The sequence below is a fragment of the Mauremys mutica genome, chromosome 11 (assembly GCF_020497125.1).
Source record: "Mauremys mutica isolate MM-2020 ecotype Southern chromosome 11, ASM2049712v1, whole genome shotgun sequence".
NCBI classification, from domain to species: domain Eukaryota; kingdom Metazoa; phylum Chordata; order Testudines; family Geoemydidae; genus Mauremys; species Mauremys mutica.
Window position 1 is genome coordinate 41945999 of NC_059082.1, and position 14488 is coordinate 41960486.

Consider the following 14488-nt stretch of genomic DNA (forward strand, 5'->3'; position numbering starts at 1 on the left):
TCATATAGCTAAACTAACTTGCAAATCTTAAACTGGATTCCAATTGCTTTACTTACACTAGAAATAAACTATTGAGAGCTATGTAATTATCTGTAAGTGTTACTTAGAAGTATATTGACTGAGAAATTCTAGAGGCTATGTCTACATTAGACTTTTTCTTAAGATTTCCCATTGGTGGTGGAAGATAAAGGAAAATAGTCTAGTGTAGTCAAGGCCTATATTAAGAATGAAAACCCTTCCTTAACTTTCCCAGTGCTAGACATTGCAAGGAGCACATGGAAGAAGTCTGTTCAGAAAGATGTGCTTGACTTCAGAAGTCTCTAAAGTGCTAACACAAAAGTACTGTACTTACCATGCATATTTCTACAATGTGGAAACAAGCGTTTTGACGTTCTGTTTAGGCACATCTTACAGGCATTTTAAAGTCTATGCTTTAGATGGAAAGTGTGCCTTTATTAAGACTTGTTTACAGTAATGCTCCATCTCTGTAAACTTTATTTATACAGAATGAAGAAGGAATACAATGGCATAAGACTTAAGCCTTCTGTAAACACAGACACCAAAAATATTTAATTTTTTAAATTCACCTTTAAAGCTTGATCACCTCTCCACAGGCAACAAGGCAAATCTTGACATTAGACTATGCATGTTCCATTTTTGAAGCGCTTGCAACTGTATGCGCATCTGAACTTTAAAGTGAAATGATATACAGAGCAGTTTAAAGAGTGAACTAGTATTGTGGCATCTTGCGGCAGGCCCTTTACATTGTTATAACACTGAATCTCCATGCGCTATTCTTTGTGGCAGGTGATGTTATGTTCCATGCTGCTGGACTCCCTTCTCCTCCTACAATAGGAGTCCAGCCATAGTAATTAGTAATACAGGCAGAAAGGCCTGTTTGTTCATGCAGGACTAGTTTATTATGTAACAAACAGAGGAGTAAGGACAAGGAAATGGAGACCAAGTGCATCTCTGCCCACCCGTTCTGTAAAGGGGTCTTCTAGCATAACAATTCCTCACATTTAAATGAAAGCCTTTGAAACGACATAGGCACTTTCTCCAAACACAGTTATTTTTAAAGTATGACATATAAATAAAGCTGTAATAAAAAAAGAAAGGGACTGAATCCTGAAGAAAACTTGAAGTAAAATCCTAGCTATATTAACTCACACTAGAAATATTCCTACTGGTTCTAAACTTGCTTTAGGTGTGATAGTAGTAACACTAAAAATTAATGGCATGAAAAGTGTTACTAACTTCATAATACTGTCTTATTTAGCAGAGCAACCTGTGAAACCATTAGTAAAATGGTTCCATGTATAATTAAACAAACATGGATATATACTGGATATTTTTTTTAAACAACTCATTAACAAGAACAGGCGATCCAGTGAGTCTATTCCATCCAGATCTCTGTAGAACAAAACCCTAGCTACGAATTTCTAGTAGGAAAGGGCTAAAATCCTTTCCGTAAGGTTTCCTGCAATTGATTATGATGCTCTCATTGGGCTGCACTGGAAGTTTCTTTGCATGTTTCTTTTCCCCCTTGATACCCAGAATGCTCCTGGTTTCCATTTCCTGATGTGTGAGTGTCATGTCAGAGAGGATGGTGGGATATGGAGCCTTACTGTACTTCTCCTCCTTGCATCTCTGCAGGATCTCTAAGCTCCTCTGATGGACTGGGTGATGTAGAAAGCTAAAACTATCCACACTTTTCAAAACCGCACATGGCACTGCATCATCATGCCCTTGGGAAGCAAAATAAAAACAAAAAATGGAGAGAAGAGAAAGATTATATAAGCAGAAATCAGGAAAGAGTAAAGAACAATGCTGCCAACTGCTCATGTAATACAAGAATTGTTCAAAAGTCGCACTTTCTTTCTGTTTATGGACCATAACTAGGCTATTTGCAGCAGTTATGAAAATGCATAGCACTGACACAGGTTAACTTCAGTTCCCTCACGATAAAGTATCATGACACATCACACACAGTCAGGGACATAATTATCTCAGTCCAGAGTCCAAGGACACTGCAAATGTACTGACCCACATCTCTGCAGGCATCCACTCACAGTTACACATTTCCTTGCACTCTGACTGAGGGGGGGAGGTCTGATTTGCATGGTGACTATAGGGTTATTTCTAGTGAACTGAATAGTATATAAATTCCAGCACTTTGATTGGCCAGAGCACAATCATCTGGATAATCACTGCAAGGTAACCTTTAAAAAGTAGTGATTATGCAAATCTCTACTTTTATTAGCTACAGTACGATAAATCCTTCTGCTTCAGTTCAGCCGAGGTTAGCTACTGATTTCAGAACTCCTCACCCATATATTCACAAGCACAGCCACCTCAAATTCTGACCTGCTCCACACACTGTTACCCCTATTTTATCCAGATATTTGCAATTTAAATTGAAACAGGAGTTACTTTACATAGGGAAGAGGAGAGGGGGTACACTTAGCCTTCCTTAGGGCTGAAAATGGGGAGATTTCAGACATACTGAGTTTAGCTGACAGAATCTGGGAGTTGGTGTCAGAAGTTACGGTGGACATCTATGTGTGGGCATACAGGATAATTCTCTGATAATTTCATAATAAATGTAACCTGGAAAAAAGTTATACAGGTATTACGTTGTAAACAGGATGCTCCTTCCAGTTACCATCTAAAAGGGAATTACTGTGGGACATGTCATGCTTCATTTGAGGAGTAATGAGGCACTGAAGTTTACCTTATGTCAGCATGATATATTAAGCCTAGCATTCAAGGCTGATGCTTTACACTATCAGCAAAGAGTGATCTGAACACTTTAGAGGAACACTGTCAACTATTGTTTTTCTAATGTTAGTAACATCATTTTTGTACTGCCCATTTGGAAGCCTGAAGACCAATTTTTTTTTTACCACCATTTTTGCCTTTTTCTATTCAGCAAACATTCATTTTCTTCTTTTTTGGTTTATAACATTGCTAATTCAACAAAAGTCAGCATGGCTTTCTTTTGCTTGCTTCACTGCTTGCAAACCAGCATCATCATTTATGTCAGCAGCAATGGGCACAGCACTGGGAATAGTGCTTGTTAGTTGAATGCTATTGCAGAGCCATCAGAGGGAGCATGAGAGCATAAAGTCAGACACACAAATCCTTTATCAGAGTTAGGATCTATGTTCACATCCAACTTGCTCAAAACAGAGAAAACCAAAGAGGAAGCTGTGGATGACTGGCTTCCATCACTGGATTTGTGTAAGTCATCTCAAAACAGAGACTTTTCTTTTTAAATTTGTCAGCAACGAGGGGTTCATTATTATGTTTTATGTGAAATAAATTAATCTAGAGCAGTAGTTCTCAACCTATTTACCATTGTGGGCCACATCCAATACTCCTTCTGTCTCACATGGGCCACAGCTGTGTGCTGATTGGGCCACAAGTGGCCCACGGGTTGAGAACCACTGATCTAGAGGATATTTGCCATCAGATTACAAAAAAATCAGACAAATTTGCTTCCTAAAAACTTGACAATGTGCCTTTAATCAAGTTCATTTCGATTCAAGAAAATCAAACCCAAATGTGAGCTTTTCTTTTAGAATTTAACTTCAGTTTCTTGTTCTCTCACAGAAAAAGCTCAATTATAAAACAAACAATTCAAAGAGCTACCCCCCTCAACTATCGATATTTTACCCAGTCTGATCTAAGTTTTCAAATTAAAAAGAGTTGGCAGCACTGTAAGAAACACCTATTGGGCCAGAAGAGAAACATATCCAACAAAATTCAGACAGTTACATTGCTCTGCTTCTACATATCTCACAGTTATAAACACAACATCACTAAAAGCTACACTACAAGAATATAAGAAGTGCAGTAAGAAAAGCTCCTAAACGTAGCAGTGAAGAGTATATTCATTTATCCAACACTAGTCTATTGAAAGCAGAGCACAGAAATGTTCACAATGCTTCAGGACACCACTGGCACAAAGAAAGGAAGATACAGAATGAAGGAAAGAAAAAAACCAAACTGGGTTTTGGAAAGCCTACTGCACATAGGATTGAGATTTTTGTATGGCTAGCATAACTCAAATAGGCCTTCAGAAAGGGAAAAGGAAAGCATATAGACTTTTGGCCTAAAAACACTGAAAAAAAATAAGCTCCAAAGAAAATATGCAGCTTTTTCAGACATCCTTTAAAACTGCTTTGCAACTGTACCTTCTGATCGATCACAGCAGGGTCAGAGAGGGCTATCAGGGAGTTTATAAGGCCTTGTCCACACCAAAGGGAAAAGTCAATCTAAGGTATGCAATTTGAGTTACGTGAATAGCATAACTTAAATCGACGTAGCTTAGATCTACTTACTGCAGGGTCCACACTACGTGACGTTGACGGGAGACGCTCTTCCGCTGACTCCCTTTACTCTTCTCCATCAGGTGGAGTACAGGAATCAGCGGGAGAGCGATCAGTGGTCGATTTAGCAGACTCACTAAATCGACTGCTGATGCATCGATCGCCACAGCGTCGATCCTCCGGTAAGTGTAGACAAGCCCTAAGACACCTAGCCTTTCTTAACAATGTTTAAAACTGAGCAGTATGTGCGCTAGTGTGGGGGTGTTATTAGGTATTAATGTATGTGGGGGGGGGCAGGGGCATAAGCAAATCTTTATTGTATCATGAGTTCCAACTCCAGCTGCACCAGATGCATTCAGCTCATGCTAATTAAAACCTAGAAAGGTTTGGTTAAAAAAACCCAAAACATATGCAATCCTTAGAAATATGTGCTATTTTATAGGATGACTATCAAGGTAGGTAAACTTTAGGGCCTAAAATTTGAGTGGCTCCTTGAACAATTCCCAGAGAACAGTTGCTGTAAGTACATCTCTACCCCAATATAACGCGACCCGATATAACACGAATTCGGATATAACGCGGTAAAGCAGCGCTCGGCGGGGGAGGGGGGGGCGGGGGCGCTGCACACTCCGGCGGATCAAAGCAAGTTTGATATAGCGCAGTTTCACCTATAACGTGGTAAGATTTTTTTGGCTCCCAAGGACAGCGTTATATTGGAGGAGAGGTGTATGTTCATTAGATTATCAGATTGTGATAATTGTGTGTTATGTCACATAGCAGTCGATAGGCACCAGCATCCGCTAATCAAGTATGTCTCAGAACAAAGTTCTCCGTCTTCTGGGGACTAATGTACAAAACTAAGATATCAAATATATAAGCCAGTACCCCATGCTAGACATTCAGTTATACCTGTTCTAACACACAATGCCATTTGGGATACTTTTTTGAGACACCGACTGGGTTATGGAGAAGTTCAAGCCAAACTGTAGCTAGAGTTTGGATAACTGAATGGGAGGTGGGCACAGTGGATCATCATTAAGGAAGAATGGGAAATCTAGAGTGCTAGTTACAAAAGCTTTCAATATCCGTACCATCATGTAAATCAGACCCTAGGGACCACACTAGTGTGTTCTCAAAGTGGCAGCCACAAAGCTTATCTAGTCTATCACTCTAAAGATGTTAAGTGGCCACCATAACAGACACATGCCACTGACATGCTCTATACTGGAATAATTTTTAGAAGTTAATTTTAAAAAAAGAGAAAAACAGAACTTTGTTTTTAGAAAAGTAAACTTCTCTGCATAAAAGTATTCTTGGCAAAGGGAGATTTACTTCACATATGGAGGGAAAGACATTAATTAGCTCCTAGTGTTAGCAATTGTAACAATGGGCACAACGATACTAGGCAACCACTCCCTACCCAGGAAAGAACATTGACACTACAGTTTAACCGTAGCATCACTTCATATTAGGACACTGCCTATAGGCCCCAGCTGAGATCAGGGTCCCATAACATGCTGTACCTATTCGCAATATATTTTTCTATTAGCAATAGTTACATACCCAAATAATGACAGGTTTCAGAGAAGCAGCTGTGTTAGTCTGTATCCGCAAAAAGAACAGGAGTACTTGTGGTACCTTAGAGACTAACAAATTTATTTGAGCATAAGCTTTCATGGGCTACAGCCCACTTCTTCGGATGCATGGAATGGAACATATATTGAGGAGATATATATACACATACAGAGAGCATGAAAAGGTGGGAGTTGTCTTACCAACTCTGAGAGGCCAATTAAGTAAGGAAAAAAAACTTTTGAAGTGATAATCAAGATAGCCCAGTACAGACAGGTTGATAAGAAGTGTGAGAATACTTACAAGGGCAGATAGATTCAATGTTTGTAATGGCTCAGCCATTCCCAGTCCCTATTCAAACCTAAGGTGATTGTATCTAGTTTGCATATCAATTCCAGCTCAGCAGTTTCTCGTTGGAGTCTGTTTTTGAAGCTTTTCTGTTGCAAAATTGCCACCAGCAGGTCTGTCATTGAATGACCAGACAGGTTAAAGTGTTCTCATACTGGTTTTTGACTGTTATGATTCCTGATGTCAGACTTGTGGACATTAATTCTTTTGCGCAGAGATTGTCCAGTTTGGCCAATGTACATGGCAGAGGGGCATTGCTGGCACATGATGGCATATATCACATTGGTAGATGTGCAGGTGAATGAGCCCCTGATGGTATGACTGATGTGATTAGGTCCTATGATGTCACTTGAATAGATATGTGGACAGAGTCGGCATCAGGCTTTGTTGCAAGGGTGAACCCAGGAACCTCACACTTCTTATCAAACTGTCTGTACTGGGCTATCTTGATTATCACTTCAAAAGTTTTTTTTCCTTACTTAATTGGCCTCTCAGAGTTGGTAAGACAACTCCCACCTTTTCATGCTCTCTGTATGTGTATACATATCTCCTCAATATACGTTCCATTCCATGCATCCGAAGAAGTGGGCTGTAGCCCACGAAAGCTTATGCTCAAATAAATTTGTTAGTCTCTAAGGTGACACAAGTACTCCTGTTCTTTATACCTAAATAATGTAACTCCAAAAAAATGGATAAAAATGTAAAATGCACTAGCCCACATTATCATTTATTCTTCATACTAACCATCTACGCAATATAAACTGAATGACTGGTGCTGCTTCTGCTGCCATGTGAAAGTTCTTTGCTACCCTATGTAATAGGTGATAGCAATGCTAGCGTATACTGGATAACTTATTGACTACATATGTATGATAAGGTAACGGATTGTGACATTTCCTCCACACAGATGCTTTAAACTGCATTTTACTGTTAATACTGGAAATAATCTGGCTTTAGGTGAACTCTTTCTTTAGTTCTGCTTTCTTAAAGTTGGCACGTTTGTCGTCATTATTTCTCAAACTACTTCAGTCATTATTTGATAAAATTTTTAAAATGTGTCCCTTGGAAAAATTAAGATGCAAATGATTTTGGGCACTCAAGGAGTTTAAGGCTCACACTGTCTTCTTGATATCAGTGGAATTATTTTATCTGAAGAATAAATGTTACAAGGCACAAAACAAAATGGAGTGAGACATTTTTGAGTGGTCATGCAAAGGGCACAAGACAGATTGGACTATAGGACTGTATCCTGAAAGAGGTTAAGAAGCTGTTTCAACTGAAACCATATACTAATTAGTCCTGACATAAGAAAAAAAAATAAAAATCCCAGAATTGTCTGAAAACCTCACAGATTTTCTTTGATCGGTCTAATTTTAGTCAGTTGCTGATCCAATCTAAAAAGTGAGAAATCAGAAAGCTAACTGCTAGGGACACTAACATGGCATATGTGTCTACAGAAGACAGAGGGTGAAGCAGGGCTTGAAATTAGCAGGGCAGGTTTAGCAATAGCTCTTGCTGCCAGAGAGTTTGCATTTTTATTATTTTTCTTCCTTGGAGAGCACTCTATAGCCCAGCCAGCTATCCAGCTGGGATTCGTGAATCAGCAAGATTTAAAAAAGAAACAACAAACCACACCCCACAACATATGAGGGAAAGGCAGCAACATTTCTTCAAAGAACGAGATTTCTAGGGATTTTTTTTCCCCAGTCCCCTAGGCATAAGGTCTCAAGAAAACTGCTGCTCTCATGCAATGCAGGATGGGAGCTTTACAAGTAAAACTTCTCTCCCCTCTACCTCTCAGCATTACAATGGTCATCAAGGACCTTTCACAATCTCAACCTTGTACTGCTATATAAGAAAAGTCTCAGGTTCATTTGTCAGAAGTGTCTTTCCAATTATTCTGTCTAGGGCTGGCTTTTCCTCACTCTTCTGAACAGTTGAAGGCTGGTTTTGTTTCTTGTTATTCTTGGGATTTGATCCAAGGATCTGATGTTATTCTCACTGAGCAGAGACACTTATTCTAAACAGGTAGATTCTCATAATTATATGATTTTTCCTTGATTCGTTCACTCTATTAATGCAAATCTATTAACATTTCAAGCCTGAAATCATCAGAATTATTTCAATGCTTCATTTTAACTTTGTACTGATATTTCCCTGCTGATGTTCTAGCTTTGTTGTGAATTTCAAGCCCTCTTGTACCCAGAAATTAATAGTAATAGCTTGTACCTGTCATTCAGGAATAGCTTTATGCAGAGAAATGCTCTACAAGCACAGCCAAGTATTGCCTGCCACAGCATGATGATGCACCATTACTTTCATTTAATTTACTGCCCTCCCTGTTCTGCATGAGGGAGGGTAAGTCGTTCCAGCTGACCGCACAGCTATGAATTTGTGCTAGACAGGAGAACAATCTCTCTTTCGGCTTAAAGGGTGAACAGTCTGAAAAATTACAGAGCAGAATCCTATTTTCTGTGTTTTCAGACTTTATGTTAACAGTGAAAGAAATATGAGTTAAAGAATCAAAGTATTCCCTTTTTTGCTTCATAATTTTAAGCTTCCATTTAAATCATGCACATTTCCATAAAAATGAATCCTATAGAAAAGGTAAAACAACATCAGAATGAAAATCCTTCATCATAAATTGCTAAGGGTCCATTGCATTTGTTATTCAACATGTAAAGTACCACACTTTTCTTTACTCAGAAATCTAGCCATTCAATTCACCAGTTTTTGGACACATTATTAGGAAGAGGAGCATGTGTGTAAATTAGATACAACAACATTTTAATCATACTGAACTCATTTGTCAGGGACATACTGTGTATGTATTTATTATATATAGTTAAGATTCAAAGATGTACAGAGGTGGGATCCCAATATCTGTTACTCACCAGTTTTCTTCTCAGTGTATCGTTTTCCAGCCTCCCTAAAACCAACCATAGCCCTGAAAAAAGCTCTGAGGACTGCCCAGCGGAACACAGCCACTGGATCAATCCCTATCATCCCACAGATAAAGGCGTTCTTGCTGCTTCTTAGGAGAGCTACAATGTCTGGCCGCATATGATCTGTGTTTTTCTCTCGGAAATCCTAGCGAGAAAGAAAAAAGGAGGGCTTGACTATTCTTGTAATATGACAACTTTTATTTATACTGTCCTCACTGTTCTTCTGCATGTGACAGCTTTCAAAAGCAAGACAATTTAATGAAAATTCTCAGTCCAACACACTTCTAATAAAACAGACATTTTAAAAGCTGGTGCTTGACTCCACAAACTTAATACTCTTTAATGTGATTTTTTTGGTACATTGTTAAACACTATAGCACCTACGTAGTCTCCCACATGAGCTGGGCCAGGTGCCAAACAGCAGTCAGAAGGATCTGGACCAATACTTTTAGTGACATGTATGTCAATGGGGTCAAGTTTAAAATAATTAGCATGAGATTTTTAAACATGCCTCAGCGAGCTGGACTCCTAACTCCCTTAGACACCTGTGAAAATCCCAGTCGTAATTATTTAATAGTAAAATGACTAAAGGCAAAGAAAATACATTTGGTCTTGTATTGCTAGTATATGAGCCATAAACAATATACTGTCTGTAATCTGGAGAAACCATGACCCCCAAACTCTGGTGATACCATGCAAATCCAAGTTAATTCTACATACAGGCACTCAGTTTGCATGGAGTTTGTGTCAGTTAACTAAGTTTACAAGGCATTGCTCCAGCAGAATAATTATTTTAACTTGGCAGCTATCAATTTAGAGCTTTAGACAAGGAACTTGGAGAGGAGGTTGCAACAAGAAACATATTGCAAGTTGTATCTTTTGGTGTTTCAAAGGCTGTCTGTGGGTATGTCTGCAGTATACAATAAGCGCGGGTCTGTGGGATCTGGGCTTGTGGACTCAGTGTATCCAAGTCCATGCTTCAGCATCCACACTGCACTGTATACCTGGGTTTCTTTGCAAGAATTCAAAGGAATTTCCCTTGCAGTACCATAATACTGTTAGGCAACTTTGAATATTATCATCTATTCCAAGAGCTCTCAACCTGGGGGGCTAGTGAACAGGTTACCAGTTACTAACGGGGGAGGGATCCTGGCTAACTAGGATGAGAGTCTCAGTATGGAAAAGGTTTAGAACTGCTGATGTATGTGATGCTAAGCAAGGTGGGCACCATACAGAAAAATACAAATCCCAGTTATTGTCCCAAAGAATTTACAATCTACGGCCCCAAATCTGTGAAGATTTATGCACCTGCTTAGTTTTATGCACTGGGTAATCCTGTTGAATGTGCAATCTTAGGCCCCAGTGAAAGATAGTGTGTACAGCTAAGCATGTATGTGAGTCCCTGCACGTTTGGAGTGGAAAGCTACCCATGACACAAAATGGAAGACAACCAAGAGTATGGGTGGGAAGCAGCAGTACAAGGAAGGCGACCATACAGAAAGAAGGTGTGGCTGCTCTGTTGGGCTATGCTTATGTTTAAAAGGTTCTGATTATTGTCATTTTAAATTTATTAAAAACATTGTTTGAAACTTTACACTTTCATCCACAATGAACTGTATGAATCCTTTGCCCCCTGTAATGCTGGCAGACCAGGTGCCAGCTCATGCCAAGGCCCCAGGCCTCACTGAACACTGACAAAATGCACAGCTGGAAACCAGTCTGGCTCACCCGTATGTTAGTATTGTTGAGCTAGATATTAGAGTTGTAAGGATGTGTTTGATGTTTAGATTTTATGAATAATTTGTAGGATTCTGCATGCATTAGTCTCCCTTATCTGTACCCCATGTTATAAGGCATTGTAAACGTCTGTGACTATTCATCAAACAGGAAAGAAGCCTTCTCTAATTCAAATGCTGGCTTCCTACAAAAAATATTGGGTCCTGTCTAACGACAAAATCTTTGAAACCAAATGAGCCATGGTGAGACATTAAAAAAAACAAAGACTTTGTTAACTGAATTCTTCACCCCCTCCAGGAAGAAGAGACCTGCACACGAACTCCTCCCATCAGCTTGGGCTCTAGGGAGAAGGGCATAAAAACCCCTGACAAGGAGAAACTGGGTTCTTCTTGCTGCTTGGACTCTAAAGGGGCCAGAATCACTAGGCAAAAGCCTGCCCTCCCACCCCTGAGCTGTTTTGCCTGGGTTAGCCTACAGGACATATGGAGTTTGCTTATTACTGAAGTTTCTATTATCTTTTTTAATCTAAGGCTGAAACTCATTTGTGGGTGTTACCCGCTTTAAGCTCATGAAGAACTCTTATTTCCTTTTCCTAGTTAATAAATCGTTAGCTAGTTTATTAAAGGACTGGCTACAAGTGTTGTCTCCAGTCAGAGATCAAAGGTACAATGAGGGTTGCCAATTTTGGCTGGATGTATTTCTGGGAGGTTTCATCACATGAAAATCTTTAATTAAAGTTTAATCTTCAATTCCTGGAGACTCCAGGGCAATCCTGGAGGGTTGGCAACCCTAGGTACAATTTACCTGGGGCAAGTGACTAAAGTTTTACCTGGGGCAAGTGACTCCTTTGGGACTGGGAGTAACCTGAATATTGTGATTTTTGGTGTAAGGGACCCTCTAATCACAGAGGCAGGCTTGCCTGGGGTGGTAAGGTTAGGCCAAAGTGCCCTAGCCTAGGGGACTGTCTGCGATTCCATGGTAAGGCTGTTACAGTGTCTGAGGAGTTCATGCTTGTTACTTGGTTGGTGAAATCTAATTATAGAACACACAACCAATCTGGGGTTTGTGCCTTATTTCCTGACAGTCTGCCTTGAAGTTGGCACCCATGCCTGACATTCCCTACTTGTGCCTACCTCCTTCACACCGACACCTAGTGCAGCAACATGCCATGGTTTTACATTCAGACCACTGCTGCCATACAAAAAATCTTATCTGAACTCTAGCAGACAATAAAACAGAGTTAATTTTTACTCGTCCACGCTGCAGTCTTGGGTAACGGGTACCCAGTTATAGCTAGAATGCATTTTAACTGACATAAGTGCTAGTGAACAGCTGTTGTGACTGACCTTCACTCCGTATTTCACTTTTCCAGCATAGTGATTTATGATAAAAGCCGGCTCCATCACGGCTGGAAATTCAATGTAAGAATTCCCCTCATGCTGACGCTTAAACTTGTCCAGCAGTGTTTGGTTTGTGGCTTGTGGAAAACTGGATAAAAAGGGGAAAAAATTAAGGCAGCTGTGAAGTCAAAGAAAAAAACAACACCCCCTTGTTGACAGACCATAAACTGTAATAGGGAACATTCTGCTTTTCTCTTTTCTGTGCTTACAGATATTATACCCACTACTGAGCTGCATTTGGCAATATATGTATGCTAACATACACCTGTATATAAATACATACTATATACATTTGATAAAGCTTCCAACTGCAGATATCTAGTACAGCTAACTGGGTCTAGAATGAACCAATTGCAAAAGTGTAGTGATACACATAACTATTTGTAATAATATATTCATAGTAGCATGATTATTTAGATACTTACAGTTATCTAGAGGTCAGCTATATTTGTCCTCAGCCTTGTGATTCAAAATGCACAGCACACAAATATATGGCATATTCATCCATCTAGAAATGGGCTATTTTAACTGCATACATAACTTCAGTATTTAAGTTTTTTTACAGGTCTCAGTAAGAGGGCATTTTTAAAAAAGTTCACAGAGGTGTGTAAATAAAATCACATGGCCCTATTTCACCCACACCAGTTCTACATCAATATTATTGATTTCAGTGAAGTTACTCCTGATGTACACTAGTATAAGTGGACAGAAGAATCAAGCCCATGGTTTTTTCACAGCAAAATATCAATTCACTGCCCCTTGAACTTTGTGTATTAATTGCTTGCAGTTGAAAGGGCCTTTGTCCATATCTTAAAGCTTTATCAAAAACTGAATTAAAATTCTCTCTCTTAAAAAAATAAAATTCAAATTAATCTGTGGTTAAAAAAAAAAATACTGCCCTAGACTGCTCTCCTCCATATCTCTGCATGGGGGAACCCTCAGCAGGCAGATCTTTCACTTCTTACGTGGAGGGAATCATTTGTCTTTGCAGTACTGTCTCCCCAACTTTTTGGGGCCTCTGGCGGTGCTCTGTGGGTCTGGGGTTCCATTCTGAGAGAGGCTGCGGAGACTCGGCAGGCTGGGAAACCCTTCATCCCCTCCTGAGGCTGTGGAGAAAGTCCTTGGAAAAGTTAATACAAGCCTACTGCTGTATTCACTTTTACTGCAGGACTCCCTAGGGTCATTGGGAAAAGAGGATTGGGGGAGGTCCCTGAAAGCACAGATGCAATGGAGCTGCACTGCCCTGGTACTGGGGAGCCCACTGTAGGTTACTAGGGATCCACCAGGTTTGAGAGCAGGCTTGTGGCTTATTCTAGAGAAGGGAATAAACCCTCCCCACCTGCCACCAACAGAAATATTAAGGAGGAACTTTGCCAGTGGATCCTACTGGAGACTTCTTGCCCATGAGCCTAGAAAATTAAATTCAGAGGATTTAGGCCAAAATTCCAACAAGTTTGAGAGCTTGTCTACCTGGGAAGTTGAGCCAAAGTAAAGGACGGTTACTCACCTTTGTAACTGTTGTTCTTCGAGATGTGTTGCTCATATCCATTCCAATTAGGTGTGCGCGCGTCGCGTGCACGTTCGTCGGAAGATTTTTACCCTAGCAACACTCGATGGGTCGGCTGGGCGCCCCCTGGAGTGGCGCCACTATGGCACCGGATATATACCCCTGCCGACCCATCCGCCCCTCAATTCCTTCTTGCCGGCTACTCTGACAGTGGGGAAGGAGGGCGGGTTTGGAATGGATATGAGCAACACATCTCGAAGAACAACAGTTACAAAGGTGAGTAACCGTCTTTTCTTCTTCGAGTGCTTGCTCATATCGATTCCAATTAGGTGATTCCCAAGCCTTACCTAGGCGGTGGGGTCGGAGTGAGATGTTGCAGAATGCAAAACTGCTGAGCCAAAGGCTGCATCATCTTTGGACTGTTGGACCAGTGCATAATGTGAGGCAAAGGTGTGGACCAAGGACTAGGTAGCTGCGTGACATATCTCCTGGATGCGAACGTGAGCCAGGAAGGCAGCAGAAGCAGCCTGAGCCCTGGTGGAATGTGCAGTGAGGTGGCTCAATGGAACATGGGCTAAGACACAGGAGGTGCGGATGCACGATGTCACCCAAGATGAAATCCTCTGGGAGGAGACAGGTAGGCCC

General features: G+C 40.4%; 1 protein-coding gene across 2 annotated transcripts in view; it reads right to left on the reverse strand.

Annotated features, from left to right (window-relative positions):
* Positions 1 to 14488, reverse strand: part of MYO9A (myosin IXA) — a 480816-nt gene that overhangs the window by 106468 nt on the left and 359860 nt on the right. Inside the window, exons 13-15 of one of the 2 annotated variants that reach the window (XM_044979719.1) lie at positions 12283 to 12424; positions 9149 to 9344; positions 1629 to 1748 (exon numbers count right to left, since the gene is read on the reverse strand). In XM_044979719.1, the coding sequence (XP_044835654.1) occupies positions 1629 to 1748; positions 9149 to 9344; positions 12283 to 12424 (458 nt within the window). The remainder of the gene's footprint in view (positions 1 to 1628; positions 1749 to 9148; positions 9345 to 12282; positions 12425 to 14488) is intronic. The other variant, XM_044979720.1, reaches the window with a different exon arrangement.